Below are 20,807 nucleotides of genomic sequence, written 5' to 3' on the forward strand. Positions count from 1 at the left end.
GCGGCTTAAATACCCCAGCTTACTTTTTTTTCTGCTTCCTCGTACCACCATCATCCACTACTTCCACCCTATTCCCACCACTACCCCTATCTCTACCCCCCCCCCCCCTATTTTCACCCTCACTCCTAACTTCAGCTTCACGTTCGCGCTCGTTGCATATACGTGTACAAGAAGAAAGGTCTCTTGGTAAAAGCTCTCTTGCAATTCTCTTTTATTTCTTTTCTTTTCTTTTCTTTTTTTCTTTTTCATTTTTCTTTTCTTCTTTTCGTTCCGTTTCGTCTGTTTCTTTTTCTTTTTTTTCTTTTCTTGTACTATTAACGCATGGTCGAGCGATCAAGGGTGATATACTACGTATTTGCATATACGTGAGTGTAGATGTAGGATCATTAAAGTATTTTATGAAATTGTATAAATTGTTATGTTGTAGTTATGTATGTATATAATTGATAATATATATTGTGTTAAATATAATATAATTATAATATGTATATATATATATAAAATTTTATAATAATTATATATAATATTTATATATATATATAGTATAATATAGATATTTATAATTTTATATACATATATAATTTATTAAATAATTATTATAATATAAAGTTAATATTATAGTTTTGTATACATATATACGTATGTGTATTACGTGTATATTATATAAATAATATTTATAATATATATATTTTTTTTTGTTAAATAGTTATTATAATATAAAATTAATATTATAATTAAGTATATATATATATATATTTACTTTTATTTATAATCAAATATATATTCTTCATATATACTTTATCGTATTGGATATTTATATAATATAATTATATAGTTATATATTACATAAATACATACATATAATATATAACTATACTATTATTACAGTAATACAGTTTATTATATTGGATCACGTTTCTAGTTTATATTATCAATTAAAAAAAGATTTGATTATTTTAAGAACGATTTCAATTAAATTACGAATACAACTATTATTACATTCACAATTTTTTTATATAATAATCGATCAACAATGTCTATATGCTTGTATACATATATTAAACTAACAAAATATATCATTTTTCATTTTTTATTTTTTCCTTTCATTTATACGTAAAAATCTTAACGCAGAAAGAAAGTATCCACTTCAATAAATAATTACAACTCATAATAACAGAAAATTCTATCAGAATCAGACGATCAGCTGTTCGTCTAATTATCAGCTGATCGTATATCGAAAGTTCGACTTTTCAATCAAAACGCGGGAAAATTCAAATTTACTTAAAACTTTCTTTCCCAAGAGAGAAAAATGAAACGATCTTTATATCTTTTTTTTTTATTATCTTTGTCTCTTCCTTTTCTTTTTCGAAAGATTATTCACGGTGTTATACTTACGTCCATTAGTCACGAAACTACATATAACAGTAGTGGTAGTAGTAATACGTATGCGTACGTCGCGTTAAGAGAGAAATAAATTGGGCACAGTACGACGTCGTCTTGGAGACGTTTGATCTGCCTTTTTTGTTTCTTTTTTTTTTTGTTATTCTTTTTTCTTCAGTATTTCAAGTCTTTTGAAAACACTGTGTGAGGTCCAATAACGTACCTACACATGCGGTGTATTATCATTACAGTCTAAGATCATCCAAGAATCTCGAGTTCGAAAATATTTTCTTTCTTTCTTTCTTTCTTTCTTTCTTTCATTCATTCTTCCGTTCGTTCGTTAGATCATTAGTTCATTCGTTAGTGTGTTCTTATAGATCACGATTGTCGATTAGTGCTGGTTTATCAGTAACGAGCACCTGGCAAGTCGATAGTCGGTTTTCTTTTACAACTCGATTCAGTTTGCCGAGTCACATTCGTGAGACACGCGAGAACACCGTAGAAGCAGATTTACCCAATGGCGTTTCTTATTAAAGCGAAGAGAAGAAGAAAAAAAGAAAAGGAAAGAAAAAAAAAGATTAAACCGTGTAACCGTATAAGCACGAAATAAAAGAAATAAAAGAACGAACCTCAAGAGTTTTGTAGTTCGTTGCTCGAAACGCTTTTTCTTTTTATTAACTAATTTTATAATTAATATACAATGAAATAATTTTATAATGAATATATATATATATATTAATACAATATTCTATATATATATAATATATATATATAATAATTATAATATTTTAATTTATTAATTAATCTTTTCTAAAAATTCCTTTCTTTCCCTTTTTTTCTAAATTTTTTCTAAAACGAACAGTATTATTATTACGTTATCGTTTCTTCATATTATATATTTTTCTTTTCCCAATTTTTTCCTCTTCTTTCTTTTTCTTTCTTTTTCGATTCCATAAAAACAAAAAAAAAAGAGAGAGAGAAGAGATAGAAATAAGGATAATGGTGTGTTCGTTTGTACGAGCGTATGCTTATGGGTATATGCAAAATGTTGGATCAAAGGGACACCAGATATATAATTTCTATTTTCGTAAACAGATCATAAGATGAAATGTAATGGCACGATTTCTAGATATACTCACTCCTCCAAGGAAAGAGAGAGAGAGAGAGAGAGAGAGAGAGATCGATAGATAGAGAGAAAGAAAGACAGACAGACAGACAGACAGAGAAAGAGAGAGAGAGAGAGAGAGAGACGAGTAAGTCCCGACGTTCTTTCAAACAATCCTCTTAAGCGAGTGACTAATATACACCGCTATGAATCTCTAACGCGGATTTATACGTACCATCGTTAAAACGTCTCCTCCCACATCGATACGTCTAAAACCTTTATGAGTTTACCAAAAGGAAACACATTACAATCGATTGGTACCAATTCGATCATCTATTCTTTCTTCGTTTCAAATCGATCGAAAAAAAAAAAAAGAAAGAAATATAGTAACAATTGTTCTGTCGTACCAACTTAATCGTAATACTATTATTTATATATATATATTTTTTCTTTGTTTAGTTTTGTTTTTATTAATATTCGTTTCACTATTCGATTATTTCACGTTAATTTTGTAGCACGAATTAGGTCGGATAAATGAATATATTTCGGATAGAAACGGTAAGACGCTCGATAACCGAAAACTAGGCGAGAGTCTCTTTGTCGACTGGACAAAGTTCGAGGTGAGTGCCAGGCGAGTTTCGAAAATAGTTCGCTGCGGTTTCGGCACGCGGCAGCTCGAATACGTTGCCTGCCACCACATTTGGGATCTCTCTCTCTCTCTCTTTCTCTATCTATCTATCTATCTATCTATCTATCTATCTTTGTTTCTCTCTCTTTCTCTCTCTTTCTCTCTCTCTCTCTCTTTCTGTCTGTCTATTTGTAGGTGACCGCCGAACAAACTACTAAACCAGAACTACCAAACTCGCGAAATTTAATTTCCTATTGGTTTCTAATATCGATTAGGTATACATAAATATGTGCGTGTGTGTGTGTATGAATATGGTGATAAGTCGATCTTTTATATTCTTTTTCTTTTTTCTTTTTTTTTTATTTCTCTGTTTCTTTTCTTCTTTTTAACGAGCATTGAAATGTTCATCTTGACCTATTGACGATGGGAAATTTAGAAATGAATTTTTTAAATAATTAAGTATCCGTTGGAGGACGGATAATTTTAATTAATGGGAAAGAACGAATGAAGAAAAATGTTTGATTATGATTTGAAGAAAATAATTATTCTGAGATGACGATAAAAAGAAATAAGAAAAGAAATACTAGAAAGACTATTCGATTCTAATCTTTATTTAATTTAATCATTTTTACTTGGCAATTATTTGAAATGAGGAAAAAAAAAGTAAGAAACGAAAAGTAAATCAATTGTTCATATTCCGATCTTAATTTGATTTAATCGTTCTTACTTAGCAATTAATCGAAATAACGAAAACAAAGAAAGAAGTAACACTGAAGAAAAAAAAAAAACTGTTCAATTCTATATCTGATATTAATAATTATTCTAATCCTGGTGATTATTTCAGTTGATGAAAAAAAAAAAAAGAAAAAAAGAAAAAGAAAATAAGAAACCAGAAAGGAAAAATAGAAAGAAGGAACAGAAAAGAAAATGAAAAAAAGAAAACGAAAAATCTATTCGAGTTTAAAGTAAAAAAATAGAAAAAGGCACAAAAAAGAAAAAGAAAAGGAAAATAAATCATTCTTACCTTGTTCGACCTCAGCGTTGATGTGAATGGTTCTCAATCTTAGCTCCTCATTCTCGTAAATCATACCCCTCGAGGACTTCCGGTCGAGTTTTCTATTCGGTTTAACGCTGACGTCTCGCCTTCTTGCTCTTAACATACCGGCACCACCAACACCAACACCAGTACCCGCCATCATAGTTCTATCATTTATAACCTCGTTTAAACCGAATGTTTCGATTATCGACACTTCTAATCGTTCACTTTCAACAATCGTTCTCGTTCTTTTAGTCTTGTCAAAAGATCCACTTTTCTTTACACTTCCCGTTAATTTTTCACGAAAATCTCTCAACTTGGAAGTTTTCGAGCAACATAACCTCGAAGATGGAACGTGTACCCTGTTATTATTCGTTGCTAATGAAAGAAATTATATTAGACGAAAATGAAATTGTTAGGATAAAAGAAAATGAGGAAAGTAAGATTAATGATTATCTTGTTTTAATTATCTTGATAGTAAATATATATATATATATATATATATATATATGTATTGATAATAAGATTATTTATTAATTATTATATATATAATAATAGTAATAATATATATACATTATATGATATATAATAATATATTAATATATCATTATTATATAATACATGCATATTTATTCATATATGTATACATTTCTATATGTATAAATAAATAAATATATATATATATATACATATATACTTATATGTATATATATATATATATTTATATATGAATAAAGAGATAGAAAAAGAGGGGGAAAGTTAGCGAGTAAAAGAGAAAATGTCAAGGGTAGCTTGCTAAAAACTCATCCTCTTTAAAGTCATGCACTTTTACCCAGCCCTCATTTCCTATCCCTTTTCTCTCTCTCTCTCTCTCTCTCTCTCTCTCTCTCTTGCTCTTTATATATATATATATATATCATTCTGTTTATATCGGTATCTGGGCGTGTATATGTATTAAACATCTCGCTTAAAAGCGTTCAGGGAATAAAAAAAGATAGTGAGAGTGAGGAAAGGGTGAGAGAGAGAGAGAGAGAGAGAGAGAGAGAGAGAGAGAGAGAGAGAGAGACCTTTGTATTACTCGAGTCAATTTTTTAATGCTTTCGTAAATTGTTCGAGATTCTGTTCTTCCAAATTTCTAACAAACATCGAAGACATATTTTCGAAGAAACATTTTTAGTTTCATTTCTTCTTTTTTTTTTCTTTTTTATCACCCCAATTTAAAAACGAACGGCGATTAATTCTTTTTAAAACGATTTTCCTTTTCTTCTTTTTCTCCAATATTATTCACGCAAACCATTAAATGATATCCTCTTAAATTCAATTCAAGAACGAACGTGGTGAGATCGAATCGTAATTAGTAATAGAGCTTATTACCAGAATCCTTATTACCAGAATTTTTAATAGAAAAAAAAAAAAAAAGAAAAGAAAAAGAAAAAGAAAATTGAAGAAGATCAACGGGTTTTTCCTATCGAAAAGGAAAAAAACATATTTAATTCAATAATCATTTCACATAATTCCTCTTATTCATTTCCCTCCTATTCTTTTTTTTATCATTTCTTTTTTATCTATTTTAATTCTTTTTTTTTTTTTTTTTATCGAACACATAATTCGCGTACCATTACTCAGCGTTTATCAGTACACTCGAGATGATTGAAGAGGGGGTGGTAAAAGAGGAGGAGGCCACTTTTTTCTTTCTCTCTCTTTCCATCACTATCTCTATCTTTCTTTCTCCACTTTCTACGATTTTTTCCTTTTATTTCCTCTCATTGTCAGTTCTTATTCTATAATTTAGATTTTGCTTAATTTATGCGGAACACAGCCGGTGGTGTAAATAAACCTACCACCCTTGATCTACCCATACCAATCCAGTCTTAACTATGTTTCCCCATCTCTCTCTCTCTCTCTCTCTTTTTATCTCTACTTCGGTGTAATTTATCCGGTAGATTCCAAGAAGAATTTATCTCGTCGCAGAACCGACGGATTTTCTACGATCCATCTTCTCGTTTCTCTTTTCTCTTCTCTTCTCTTTTCTACTCTACTTTACTCTACTCTACTCTTCTCTTCTCGTTTCGCAAGCAGCGAGCGAGAAGAATCAAGCGGTCTAGTCGTTGCACCCTTGAAACCACCTCGTGTCTCCTCATCATCTACCTTCAAGTCGTTGTGTTGTACTTGTCAGTGACATTGTCGTCATCGTAGTCGTTGTAGTCGTCGTAATCGTAGTCGTAGTCATAGTCATAGTCGTCGTCGTCGTCGTCGTCGTCTGATACGGTGCATTCATTATCCTCCCGAGAGATTTAAAGCCGATGTGTGTCTTCGATATATACCAAAAGGACACATACATTTATCTTATTTGTCTTTTTTCTTTCTTTCCATTTCTTTTTTGTGGCTAATCTATTTGTTTCTTATCGTTTTTCTTTTTGTTAACGATTTGACTAGACTCCGATGTATATCTTTTATATGTATATATGTTTCTTTTTTAAATATTCTACAGTCTACAGGTATATATTTGTATGTGTAATTTATCTTATAATCTCTATTGTCTTTTCCGGAAAAAGAAATATAAAAAGAAGAAGAAGAAGAGAAAAAAAGAAAGAAACGATCATTAGTCGGTAAAACATGAAAACGCCGTAGGTACTTGAACGTATAGAAAGATAAGGGTAAAACAAGAAAGCTAAAAAGAGATAGATTTAAAGAGGAAGAGAGAGAGAGAGAGAGAGAGAGAGAGAGATGGAAAGAGATATAAAGAAACAGAGATAGTGAGAAAGAGTGAGAGCGAATAAGAGAGAAAGAGAGAGAAAGAGAAAAAAAGAGAGAGAGAGAAAGAGAGGGCCTTGGTTCTTGTCGATGAGCACAAGGACACGATGTTTGGCCGCCTGTGTACCGAGTAAATGCATAGAATAGCAAAACATGTCGCTTGTGGAAAGCGAGCGAAGGTAAATCCGTACTTTGAAAAGCGTTTTTGCTCTCTCAGCCTTCACTCTGTCTCTCCCTCTCTCTCAGTCTCTGTGAAATGACATCAAAGGGCGAAGAGGCTCAGTAGAGAGGCGCGACGTTGACGACTACGAGGATGTTGGACCCGTGGTATAAGTATAGATGGATGGATGGATGGATGGATGCATAGATGTATATATGTATGTATATATGTATGTATATATGTATGTAGATGTATGTAGATGCAGATGTAAAACCTGCTAGGACGTAGGTGGAAGAGAAGATGAGCTGCTGCTGCTGCTGGGGTTTGGGAGTTGGGGTTGCGTCTGGGTTAGAGTGGGGATGAAGATACCGAAAAGCAAAAGCATAAAACCAGGTAGGATAGGTACGATACGTTTAAACCTTCTCATCCTCCTCCTTTTCATCCTCAACCTCCTCTTCTTTATCCTCAACCTCCACCTCATCCATCCAACCTCTACGTATGTACCGTCCAAGTATGACGACAGCTTACATCTTCTTTCTCTCTCTCTCTATCTCCCTCTCTCTCTCTTTCTTTCTCTGTCTCTCTCTCTTTCTCTGTCTCTCTCTCTTTCAGTTAGATCCGTCCAACCAAACGAGGAATACGAAGAGGAGGATTTTCTAGGCCTTTGACAATGAGCGAGAGTAATTGATTAACAAACACAAACGACGAGCAAGAGATCCGTACCGTAAGCTTTTTCCCGGAAGCTTTTCCAAGCTTTTCGTTGAGCTTTTTCGCCCTTTGTCCTTCTCCCTCTCTATCTATCTATCTATCTATCTATCTATCTATATATATATCTATATATCTATCTGTCTCTCTCCACCTTCTGTCTTTTTTTTTTTTTCTTTTTCACCTATCCTTCTATTTTTTTGATCATTCAACAGAGTGGAATGGATTGGAACGAATCGATTTTGATTATTCGAGCCGATTGCGAGACCATGTACCACAGTATTTTTTTTTTTTTTCGTTCTTTTTCTCTCTTTCTTTCTCTTTTCTCTTTTTTCTTTTTCTTTTTATTTTTTAGTTTTCAACACCGTCTCCCCACCACAACTCAACTCGATCACATCCACCTCCTCAATTTTTAACCCTTACTTTTCTTTCATCCTTCTCATCGTAACCACTTTCTTTTTCTTTTTCTTTTGCCTTGTCTTTCTTTTTTTTTTTTTATCGTTCTTCTTTCTTCCTTTCTCTTTCCTTTAAATAAAAGAAGAAAACACGTAACCTGCGATATACATACACATATATACACACGTACGTGTGTGTAGTGTATATATATATATTATTCTTTCACTCGTTAGCGTTCCATTCGAAAAGGGCAGCACGCTATGGGGTGACGAGAAGGGGTGGGAGATGTAGAGAGGGGTGGTGAAAAGAAATCGTGTTCTTGCGGAACGTTAAAAACGCGTAGAAAAGTTGTTCGCCCGAGTACAATCGGAATTATTTTCTACCCTGTCCCCACAACCCTCCTCCCCTTTTTTCTTTCTTTTTTCCTTTCCACTCATTTTCTCTCTCTTTCTCTCTTTCTTTCTCTTTTCCTCTCTTTTTCTTCTCATTCTTTCCTGTTCATTTTTACGGAGATACACTCTACTCGACGCGTTATGGTACTCTCTGTCCGTATCCTTTTATTTTCTATTTTCAAAAACTAAAGTCCCTGCCCTTGGTCTTTATCTCTTTCTCTCTCTCTCTCTCTGTCTCTCTCTCTTTTTTTCTTCTTTTTCTTTCTTTTTCTCGTATTTAGCAAAAGCGGGCCTTTTTGTCTACCTACTGCTTGGATGTAAAAAAAAAATATTCAAAAAAAAAAAGAAAAAAAAAAAGGATTACATTTTTGTCGCACGTAAAACGCATCAGATATACGTGTGTGTACAAAAATGTGTATGGTTACGTACGTGCGTGCGTGCGTAACATTTGAAAGAAAAATAAAGACTCTTGTCTCTATTCACTTTTGCATACACATCTACACGTATACAGAGAAACAGAAAAAGAAACAAAAAGAGAGAGAGAGAGAGAGAAAGAGAGAGAAAGAGAGATGCGATTTTTAGAATTTGATTTCTATTTCTACCTCTCTCTCTTTCTCTCTCATCTTTTTTTTCGAAAAAAAAAGAAAAAACAGAAAAAGCGAGTATCCACCTCCGACTCTTTTTTAATAAATTATCATCACGTCACGATCTACGTGATCGTCAAATAGAAAAATTGTAATTAAAAAGAGAAAAAGGATATAATGTAATCAAAAGAAAAACGTCGAAATTTAACGTCGTTAAAATTCGATTAGCATCGATGGTTTCTATCGTGTCGTAGTTTTCGTTGGGTTACTGTATATGAGTTTGAGTGTATATATGTCTAATACAACGTGTAGGAATTTTCGACGAATTTCTGAGGAATTTTAACGATTTTACGTTTGCTCGTCCGCGTTCACGACGGATTAACGTATGGCCAATCTATACCCAAACGTATTACGTCGTTTCGGATTAACGTATCTACGTATGGAAGCTTGAGAGAAGGGAAGTGAGTTTTAGGGGTGAGCGTGAAGGTGGGGGATCTGAAAAGAGAAAGAGACACAGTGAGAGAGAGAGAGAGAGAGAGAGAGAGAGAGAGAGAGAAGAGGAAACGAAGAGAGACGATGCGTCACATACCTACGTGATTTTCACGAGTACGTGCTAGAGCAGTTTCTCTTCGTACGTTTTACAGTATCTCTAAAAGCGATGCCTATACTTATTCTCACTCGTTTACGAATTCGACCAGATTCGATTATTTTCATAGGCTTTTACCGATTTTCCATCGTCGTGCTCCAAGAGAGAGAAAGAGAGAAAGAGAGGGGTATTGAAACTCAAATCTCGTAGTTAGTTGTTCGTAAAATCTCTTTTTTTTCAAAACCCTCACCCACTCTTTTTCTTTCTTTTTCTTTCGAATTTTTTGCTTGTTCTTTAAGTTCGAAAGAATCGAAAAAGATGAAGAAGAGAAGGAGGGAGAAGAATTTCTTTCTATCTCTCTCTCTCTTTTTCTTTTTTCTTTTTCTTTTTTTAAGTTCAGAGTATATCGATAATCTCGATTATTAACTTTCGGAATTACGAAAAACACGTTTCGTTTTCGTTCATTGAGTCACTCCGTATGTACATACGTAGAGAAGGATATCTTATTACGATTTTAACGATTTCCGGTTTGTGTTAAACACATACATACATACATATATATATATATATATATGTATATGTAGATGTATATATGGATGGATGAATAGATAGATAGATAGATAGATAGAAAATGCGAGTTTAACGTTAACGCTTAAAGGTAAGACGTAAAGCAGACGCATATCGGAGGGAAAGGTTTAAAAAGATTGCTTTTCGGTTTTATGTGGGCGCTTAACCTCCCTAAATCTCTTCTAATCATGTACCTAACGATGACCGAAACAGACCACCACCTAATTCGTAAGATCATCATCCTACGTTTTACTTATCTCTAAAGATCAACAAATCCTTCTCTCTCTCTCTCTTTCTCGTTGTAACCATTTATAAATTCGTAACCACAATAATTCAACCATCTTTCCAATCGAATATATCCGAACAAGATCGTAACAAAGTTTTATTTTAGAGAAAGAGAAAAAAGATTCCAAAAAAAAAACAAAAAAAAAAGATTTACTTTCTCCCAATTATAATCTAATCGTGGCTGTAATAAAGATCACGATTTTTATGGTGCACCATACATTGTAAACGAGTACAACGTGGTCGTTTGTTACGTACAAGTTGTGTCGTAGTAATAGTACGAAGTAGTAACGACGACAGATCATGGATTACAAGTGCGACACGTGTTACCGACACGTTTACTGGCATGACGTTAACACGTGCATCGACGAGAATACTAGGGTGAAGGGTAGGTGAGGGCTTGAAAGGGTTACACATACATACATTCATATATGCTAGAAAGAGAGAGGATACACATATACGAGAGGTTATGAGAATATCAGGGAACATCCAGGACACAACCCAGGACGCAATCCAGGACAACCCAGGACACGAATAAGAGAGTAGATTCTCGCGTCCGTTCTGTGGTATGATTTACGTGCGGTCTCACATAACGCCAGCTGGAGACGACTGTCCAAAGGTGTTCAAAAGTTACCATGGAACTCAGCTTTCGACTTTAATGTCCTTTTTGATCGTTAAATCGACCGTCGAACCGCATTTATGTTTCTCTCTAGCTATCTCTCTTTCTCTTTCACTTTGGAAATTTTATTTTTTTTATTGACTTTACGACTTCCGTACTACCGTTTCCGTGTAATGTAATATTCTCAGAACATGTAGGTGTGTTATGTTGTTTCCTCTTTCTTTCTTTCTTTTCTTTCTTGTTTTTTTTTTGTTTGTTTGTTTGTTTTTTTTTTTTTTTTTTTTTTTTTTTAATACTTTTTCTTTTCGTGTCTATTTTCCGATCTAATTTTTTCTAGACGATGTCTCCTTTTCTCGTTCTCTCTTTTTGTCTCTTTCTCTCTTCTAAAAGGAAAGAGTGAGTAAGAGAGTGAAAGAGAGAGAGAAAGAGAGAGAGAGTGTGACTCAGCAGCAGCAGCAGCAGGCAGGCAGCGGGGTCACTGGCAAAGATCCAAATGCCACCTTGTTCCGTGTCCTCCACGGATGTTCTCCCTCTTTACAATTTTTTTTTCTACCCTTTTAACGTTTCCTATCTGACTCTGACGAATCTGACTCGGTATTTCTTCCTTTCGTATTTATTAAATTTACACAGACGAAAAATAAAATTAAAAAAAAGAAAAAGAGGAAAAAAAAACAGAAAAGGAATGATCAAGAGGAATATTCACTTACGTTCGTTCTCCTTCGTTAGAATATTTTCTACCGAATTAAAAACTCGATCTAAGATCTAGAAATACACATATACACACAGACGCATATATATGTATGTATAAGAAGTTGTCTTGGTTAATTGAATTCGATCAAAACTGCTCCTCTAATTGCAGTGTCAAGTTTCTATCTATTTATCTATTTATATATATATATATTTCTCTCTCTTTCTCTCATATACTAGTTCTCTTATACAACCCTCACCTACAAAACTTGTTCACCTTTCTCTCTTCAACCCCCTAACCTTACCACTCACCCTTCCTCCTCATCCCACAAGTCTTCGTACTCTTCTTCTCTTCCTAAAGGCTGAACTTTCGAGTTTACGGAACTGAATCTTAAGTATCTGGATCCTCTCTCTTTCTCTCTCTCTTTCTCTCTTTCTCTCTTTCTCTCTTCAATTTAAACTTCGGTCACGAAATCGTCGTGTCCTTGAAAGCGGGTTAACTCGAGACGAATGGATCATTCGCGAATCACATAACACTTTATTATCGAAATTATTAAGAAGTGAAACTCGATGAAAACGATAACGATATCGTTCCTGTTATATATAATGTTATCTCTTTCTCTCTTTTTTTGACACACACATACACGCATATATTCTCTCTGAGAAAAAGAGAGAGAGAGAGAGAGAGAAAGCAGGCAAGTGAAAAAAAGTTGGCGCCATAAATTCATCGTCGCTACGTCGTCGTTATCGTTAAAAACGTTGAAAGAGAGATAGAGAGAGAGAGTGATAGAGTGATAGTGTGATAGAGTGAGAAAGTGAGAGAGAGAGAGAGAGAGAGAGAAAGTATGTGTGAAAGAAGGGATGAGAAGGGTGAAAGAGGGTTTCAACGAAGCAAGAACACACGTCTACGATAGAATATTTCTTACTCGAAAACTCCTCGTGAGATTTCTTAGGATCGTATTTTAACCATTCCCCTTCTATTCTCATCCCCCATTCTTCACTTTCCCACTATTCACCCTTCTCTCACCCTCTGTTTTTCTTTTTTTATTCTTTTTCTTCCCAACTATTAGAGATCGCGATGAAAACTTTATGATCCGATCGTATACTTACTTACTTACTTTTCTTTTCTTTTCTTTTTTTATTTTGTTTTGTTCGATTTTGTTTCGTTCTCGTTTATTTATTTATTTATTTTTTTTTTTTTGATTTTATTTCTTTTTTTTCGACGACGAAAATCTCACCATCGTTTTTTTCCTTTTTTTTTTTTTAATCTTTACTTTTCTGTTTTTCTTTTTTTATCTTTTTCTTATATCTTCAGTAAAAATTTCGTTTCTTCGTTCACGATCGAGATGAGATTAGAATCGATGATAGAGAATACATACGCACACACACGCACGATCATACAAATGACATCGTTGTAATTTTATATTTTCTTGTTTATGTACTATCTCGAGGTTTATCGTTATTTTCTTTTCTTCTTCTTTTTCTTCTTTTTTTCCTTTCTTTCTTTTTTTTTGTTTTAATTATTCTCTTCTCTTTCTTTTCTCTTTGTTTTTGAAAAAGTAGAGAGGAACGATTAGAAAAGAAGGAAATAGATTTTCTTTGTGATTTTCATTATTGGGAAGAGAAAGAAGGAAAAATAGGAATAGAGAGAGAAAGAGAAAGAAAAGAGAGAGCGAGAGAGAGAGAGAGAGATAGCTCTATTATTCGTTTACTATTGATCTATTAATTGGACTGAGAAGAAAAAAGATCTCTTCTATGTTATCACAAGCCACGTTATCAACTTTTCTCTTTTTTTTATTGAAAACCTTTATAATATCTATAATACATACATATATACATATACACACACATATATATATATATACATACATACTCCGTATCATGTATTTATAATCAATCGGAAGAAAAATTAACGTAGAAAAGAAGAAAAGAAAAGAAAAGAAAAGGAAATTAAAAGAAGAAAAAAGAGAAATGAAAGAAAACAAAACGAAAAGAAAAGAAAAGAAAAGAAAAGACAAAATGGTGTACGAAGAAAAAGCAAGCGTTAAGTCAAGCGTCGTCGTTTGCCCTCTTGGTCCGTACGGGCTGACAATCATCGAACAGCTGACACACGCGGTCGCACGATAAAAATAGACCCTTCCAGAGAGAGAGAGAGAGAAAGAGAAAGAGAGAGAAAGAGAGTAAGAGTGAGAGAGAGAAAGAGAGAAAATCGAACTTTTACGGGTCAGAGAGACGAATAAACGTGTGCTCGCGAGCTCACGCGAATAAGAGAAAAAGAGAGCGAGATAGAAAGAGAGAGAGAGAGAGAGAGAGAAAGAAAGACGGAAATCGTCGTCGTGAATCGATTCCGGAATCTTTTGAGAATTCGACGACTGAAAAATTCAAGAATATTCTTACGAGAGAAATTGTCCAAAAAAATGAAATAAATAGAAAAGAAAAATAAGGGAAAAGAAAATACAAATAAAAAGAAAATAAAAAGAAAACGTAAGAAGAAAATAAAATTGAAAAGAAGAGAGAGAGAGAGAGAGAGAGAAATAGAATTTCTTATCTATCCCACCATTTTCCTTCTCTTTCTCGTCCTTTTTTTCAATCCTTCATCCCCTCATTCTCTCGTTCACCACCCTTCCTCACCCCCTCATCCATACCTCGCACATTATTCATTTTTTGTTTATTTTTTTTCTCATTTCTTTTTCTCTTCTTCCTTCTTTATTTCTTTTTTTTTTCTTTCTTCCTCTCTTTTCTCGAAGGCACGTATCCGATAAGAATGCGACTAGGCTTAGTTTTCTATCAGCGCGTACGACGACAAATAAAGACGATGAAAAGAATGAATGGAGATGCCTCGAATAACGTTCAAGAACGGTCCATGCGATTCTGACCAAGAACACGTTCTTTTCATCTCTCTCTCTCTCTCTCTTTCTCTTTCTCTAAATCTCTAACTCTCTCTGTCACTGTCTCTCTCTTTTTCTAATACTCTTTCTCTCCATCTCTATACAACTCTCTCTTTCTAACTCTCTTTCTATCTCTCTTTAACTCTCTCTCTCTCTCTCTTGCTCTCTTTAACTCTGTCTCTCTTTTCCTCTGTTTCTCTCTATATCTATTTGTCTCTGTCTATCTTTCTCTCTCTTTCTCTCTCTCTCTCTGTCCGTCTGTCTCTGTCTCTCTTACTCTTAACTTCTTTTCGATCTACTACCCACCTCTCGTTCGAAGCAAAAGGAGAACTCAAGAAAATGTTCCAACGACTGACTTCACCTTCCGGTCCGATCCTTCGCGAACGTCACTAAATGTCTCATTTTTATTTTTTTATATTCTCCTCTCTCTTTTCTTAACAACAACAATAATAATAAACACCCAACTCGTAAAGGTGAAGACAGGAAATTTCTTCAACTTGTATCTTCTTCTACTTCCTCTTCCTCTTCCTCTTCTTTCTCTTTTTCTTCTTCTTCTTCTTCGTTGTCGTCGTCGTCGTCGTCGTCGTCGTCGTTTTTTCCTTTCTCGTTCTTCTTTTTTTACATTTCTTTTCTCCTTTTCTCTTCTTCACTTTCTCTTCCTCCACGTGTCCTCTCTCTCTCTCTCCCTCTCTCTCTCTATCTCGTTTTTTCTTTTCCTTACTTCTATATCTCCTTTCCACACAACGATCACTGCTCTCAATTCTTTTCTCTCCTTTTTTATCCCTTTCTTCTTTTCCCTTCTTACTCCCTTATTCTTTCCCTACCACCCACAACCAATACCTTCTCACCTTTCCAAAATATCCATCCCTCTCTCTCTCCCACATCCCCCTATCAAATTCAAGTTACCACCCACTTCAACCCCTTCGCTCCAAACTAAAGCAAATCAAACAAAACCAAACCAAACCAAACCGAACCAAACCAAACCAAATCAAATCAAATCAAACCGAATCGAATCGAATCGAATCGAATCAAAGTTAAAGTGCGCTCCTATCTCTCCAGTCTATGTTTCCTCTTTCTCTAATCTCTAAAATCCCTCCCCCCCTTGTTATTCCTCCCGTCTTTTTCTTTTCTCTCGTTTATATCCTTTCTTCCTGCGGAACGCAGTACGGAACAGCGTGCGGAATTCGAACCGGGGTTTCGATTTGTTAGCGGCACCCGCTTGGAGCTGGTCGGCATAACTGCGTTCGAGTAGACCGCTCGCTCCCGAATTCTCCCTCTTCCTCTTTCATCCTCTCTCTCTCTCTCTCTCTTTTTCTCTTACTCTCACACCTTCTGCACTCCTCTCTCTCTCTCTCTCTCTCTCTCTCTCTCTCTCTCTCTGTTACTCTTTCTCGCTTACTCTGTCTGGTGGCCTCCTTTCTCGCTCTCGCTCTCCTTTTTCCCTCTCTCCCTCTTTCGTAAACACCTCGACCTCCTCCTCCTCCTCCTCCTCCTCCTCCTCCTCCTCCTCCTCCTCCTCCTTCTTCATCTTCTTCTTCTTCTTCTTCTTCTTCTCCTTCTCTTCCTCCACCTCTTCGATCTAAACCCGCTATCTTACCGATCTAAAATTACCGCAGAAACGATGAACGTCGCACTCTCTCGTTCTATCTCTCTCTCTCTCTCTCTTTGTGTATGTGTGTCTCTCTCTCTCTCTCTCTCATTCATTCTGTGTTCATCTATCTTTCTCTCTTTCTCTTTGTGTGTCTCTCTCTCTCTCTCATTCACTCTGTGTCCATCTGTCTCTCTCTCTCTCTCTCTCTCTAACTCTATCCTCCTCTCTCTTACTCTTTCACTTTCTTACTCTCTCTCTCTCTCTAATTCTATCCTCCTCTCTCTTACTCTTTCACTTTCTTACTCTCTCTCTCTCTCTCTCTCTCTCTTTCTCTCTCAATCGTTCTTCGCTCCCGAGTTTTCCTCTTCCTCTCTTCTTTCTTTCTCTCTTCCTTCTCTGCTTCCTCCCTCTGACCTCTCTGCCAGCTTTTCATCGCACACGCGCTTCCAAAAACGAGTATCGGGGTGAGCGACTCGTCTCTCTCTCTCTCTCTCTCTCTCTCTTCTCTTTATCTTTCTCTTTGTCTTTCTCTTTGTCTTTATCTTTATCCTTCTCTTTCCTCTCTCCTTGTTTTCTCAGTTTCTTCCTATATCGCATTCGATTATCCATAGATCATGTTTATGGATCGATATCTCGGCATTTAAGGGGACGGAGAGAGAACACTCGATCGAGACACACCCACACACATTTATAGATATGTGTATGTCTGTATGTATGTATATGGATAGCTGGATCGTTGATCAACAGACCCGTTAGATCGAATTGCCCGTTCGATCAATAAAATATCGATCATGATAACGAGTTTTGATCGATCCGTTGAAACAGATAATGACGTTTTATCATAAGCGATCAGACGAAAGTGAGACAGAGATAGATAGACAGATAGATAGATAGATAGAGAAGTACGTATATATACGTATGTGTATTATATTCGTAATATACTCCGAGTATTCATTGAAGATGGAAAAGTGGAGAGAGAAATAAAATAAAAGAAAAAAGAAAGAAAGAAAAACATAAAGAAGAAATAGAAAAAGAAGAAGAAGAAGAAAAAAAAAAAAAGATTTCGTAAACATATTGATACAATCCATACAGAGTTTGCTCTACGTAGATATTCTAAACAATTCGATTCGTATAAATTCCAAACTAAACGCTACGAATTCCACGAAAAGGCGATTTCGCGAAAACAAAATCCTTCGATTGATTTTACGAGTTAGAATTTTTTTTTCCTTTTCTCTCTCTCTCTCTCTCTCTCTCTCTTTTTCTTTTCTACGAGCTGTTGAAACCATCTTTGCTTAGTTCGATATCTCGATTTTTAGAGTGCACAATGGCGTAGCATGTGTATAGGTTATGTCCTATAAATTTCTCTTGAACGTTTCACGCGTCATAAACTTATGAATGAGATTGAGAGAGAAAGAGAAACACATATGAGAGAGTGAAAGAGAGAAAGAGAGAGAGAATGTATGCTTTTGTCAATGCAAAAACGAAGGCAATCAAACACATTGAATGAATATAGGTGGGAGTCGTCATCATTTCAGTATTTCATTTCAGAATCGTTCCTAACGTTTTATCGATCCTCCTACAAAAGAACACTCGACGTAAATTTTCCATTAATGATCCTCCAACACGCACACACAGACAAAAACAGACACACGTATGGAGTATATACGAGAACGAGAATGAGAGAGAGAGAGAGAGAGGGAGATAGTAAAGATCCTTTCACAAAACGAATGCTTAAGTTAAAATCACTCGACTATATTATTTTCTAAGCTTATACTCAGGAATTGTACTTACTCAGGCAAATGTAGTATTCGTTTTGCCAAATTTACAAAGTGTTGATTCCTATTCATGTATTTTCCGAAATAAATTCGTGACTTTGAACGCACCTGTCGTGTTTCTATTTCGATATTTATTGTGTGTGTGTGTGTGTATGTCTATATAGGTATGTATATATGAATTATTTCATTTCGCGATTAATCTAACAAGTTTATAAACAATGTAATTATTCTAAAGGAAAGAGTGAGAAAGATTACGCGTTAGATAACAAGTAGATAAAAATTAATTAATTGTACGAACAATATTTAAACGATCTAATTATCTCGAAAGAAAAAATAAGGAGAGAGAGAGAGAGAGAGAGAGAGAGACAGAGAGAGAGAGAAATAATCCGCATTGAATAACAAGTGTATATAAATTATATACTTTCGAGGTTAATCAAAAAGTTTAAACAGTGTATGCTTAAAAAATTATCCTGAAAAAAAGAAAGAAAGAAAGAAAGAGAGAGAGAGAGAGAGAGAGAGAGAGAGAGAGAGAGAGAGAGAGAGAGAGAGAGAGTATTAGATAACAAGTAGATAAAAATTAATTAATTTTACGAGTAATTTAAACGGTTTAAACACTGTAATTATTTCGAAAGAAAGAAGAGATATAGAGATAAATAATATTCATTAGATAACGAGTAGATAAACATTATTTAATTTCGCGATTAATTTAAAAAGTTTAAACAATGTATGTTTAAAAACAAAGAGAGAGAGAACGAGAGTATGCGTTTGATAACACGTAGATATAAATTAACTAATCTTATGACTAATTTAAATATTTTAAAAGATCTAATTATTTCCCTTCCTTTCAAAAAAAAAAAAAAAGAAATAAAGGAGATAGCAAGAGAGAGAGAGAGGGAAAGAAAAAGAGAGAGAGAGAGAAAGATAATACGCGTTAGATAACACGTAGATACAGAGTAGTTAATTTTATGACTAATTTAAATAGTTTAAACAATCTAATTATCTCGAAAGAAAGAAGTAAAACAAGAAAGAGAGAAAGAGAATACGCATTAAATAACAGGTAGTTATAAATTAGTTAATTTTACGACTAATTTAAACAATTTAAACAATCTAATTATTCCGAAAAAGAAAGTAATAAAAGAAGAAAGAAGAAAGAGAAAGATAATACGTATTGGATAACGGTTAGATATAAATTACTTTATTTTACGACCAATCTAAACAGTTTAAACGATCTAATTATCCTTGAAGAAAGAAAAAAGTGGAGAAAGAGAGAGAGGGAGAGAGACGGACAGAAAAGGAGAGAGAGAGAGAGAGAGATAGAGCAAAAAAGAGAAAATATGTATGAGATAACACAGTAGATACAAGTTACTTAATTTTACGAGAAATCTAAACATTTTAAACGGTCTAATTACCATGAAAATCAAAAAAGAAAAAGATAAATAGAGAGAGATAGAAAGAGAAAAAAGAGAGAATATGCATTAGATAACACAGTAGATATTATATACTTAATTTTACGACGATTCTAAACATTTCAAATTGTCTAATTAACTCGAAAATAAAAAAAAAGAATAAAAAACAAAGAAAAAGCGAAATAGAGAGAGAGAGAGAGAGAGAGAGAGAGAGAGAGAGAACGAGCAAAAAAGAGAAAATTAGATAACACAGTAGATATAAATTATTTAATTTCACGACGAATCTATACATTTCAAACGATCTAATTATCTGAAAAATTAAAAAACAATTAGAAATAAAAAACGAAAGAGGGGTAATAGAGAAAGAGTAACAGAGAAAGATAGAGATAAAAAGGAGAAAAAAAGAAAGAATATTCATTAGATAACACAATAGATATGAATTACTTAATCGATCCGAACGAATTTCAAACGTTCTACTTACTTTGAAAATAAAAAAAAGAAAAAGAAAGAAAAAGAGAAATAGAGAGAGAGAGAGAGAGAGAGAGAGAGAGATAATATACATTAGATAACATTCGTTCATTACTTTCGTTATCAGAATTCACTAAATTGTCCCGTCTATAAAGATCTATCATCGTCTAGATATATACAATATATACATATATTGAATTCGTTCGACGGCCGAACGTTTTCGTATGCGGCTTTGCCAAAAACAACGGGTGAATAATTTCAGTCGTCTCGTGATAAAAAGAGATAGAGAAAGATAGAGATAGACGCACATACACACAGAGAAAGAGAGAGAAAAGATAGACAAACATAGAGAGAGAGAGAGAAAGAGAAAGAGAGAAAGATAGAAAAAGATAGAGATTGATATACATACACAGAGAGAGAGAGAGAGAAAGAAAGATAGACAGAGATAGACAGAGAGATAGAGAGAGATAGAGAACAAGTCGGTGGGGTCGAAAAATTGCATCCTTTACGTCACGCCGCGGAAAATGCATATGCATATATACGCTCCCACGTAAAGCGCTTGAAAACGCTCGTATTCCGCAGGCGATGCTGTGATGCCGACGATATTTTGGCGAGCACCTAAATAGGAAGGCACCGTCACCAGTAACACGCGAGCACATGACCATTCCCAGGACCTTCCGTTTCCTCTTTCTAACGCGATATTGTATTTTACTCTTTCTCTTTCTCTTTCTCTTTCTCTTTATCTCTGTCTCTTTATCTGTGTCTCTCTGTCTTTCTTCTTTTTTTTTTGTTTCGTAC

The 20,807-nt window shown here is 34.3% G+C and overlaps 2 protein-coding genes across 7 annotated transcripts in view; one reads left to right on the plus strand and one right to left on the minus strand.

Annotated features, from left to right (window-relative positions):
• Positions 1–16,011, minus strand: part of LOC127070640 (uncharacterized) — a 44,623-nt gene extending 28,612 nt beyond the window's left edge. Inside the window, exons 1-2 of one of the 4 annotated variants that reach the window (XM_051008860.1) lie at positions 15,076–16,011; positions 4,138–4,527 (exon numbers count right to left, since the gene is read on the minus strand). In XM_051008860.1, coding sequence (XP_050864817.1) covers positions 4,138–4,312 — 175 coding nt within the window. In that variant the 5' untranslated portion in view covers positions 4,313–4,527; positions 15,076–16,011. Of the gene's footprint in view, positions 1–2,720; positions 3,445–4,137; positions 4,528–12,193; positions 13,072–15,075 lie in introns of those variants that run through there. The other 3 variants (XM_051008859.1, XM_051008871.1, XM_051008870.1) reach the window with 3 other exon arrangements.
• The window catches only part of LOC127070638 (tyrosine-protein kinase transmembrane receptor Ror), a 286,547-nt gene that overhangs the window by 96,499 nt on the left and 169,241 nt on the right, over positions 1–20,807 (plus strand). The gene's annotated exons all lie outside the window — the stretch shown is intronic.

The sequence above is a fragment of the Vespula vulgaris genome, chromosome 19 (assembly GCF_905475345.1).
Source record: "Vespula vulgaris chromosome 19, iyVesVulg1.1, whole genome shotgun sequence".
Taxonomy (NCBI): domain Eukaryota; kingdom Metazoa; phylum Arthropoda; class Insecta; order Hymenoptera; family Vespidae; genus Vespula; species Vespula vulgaris.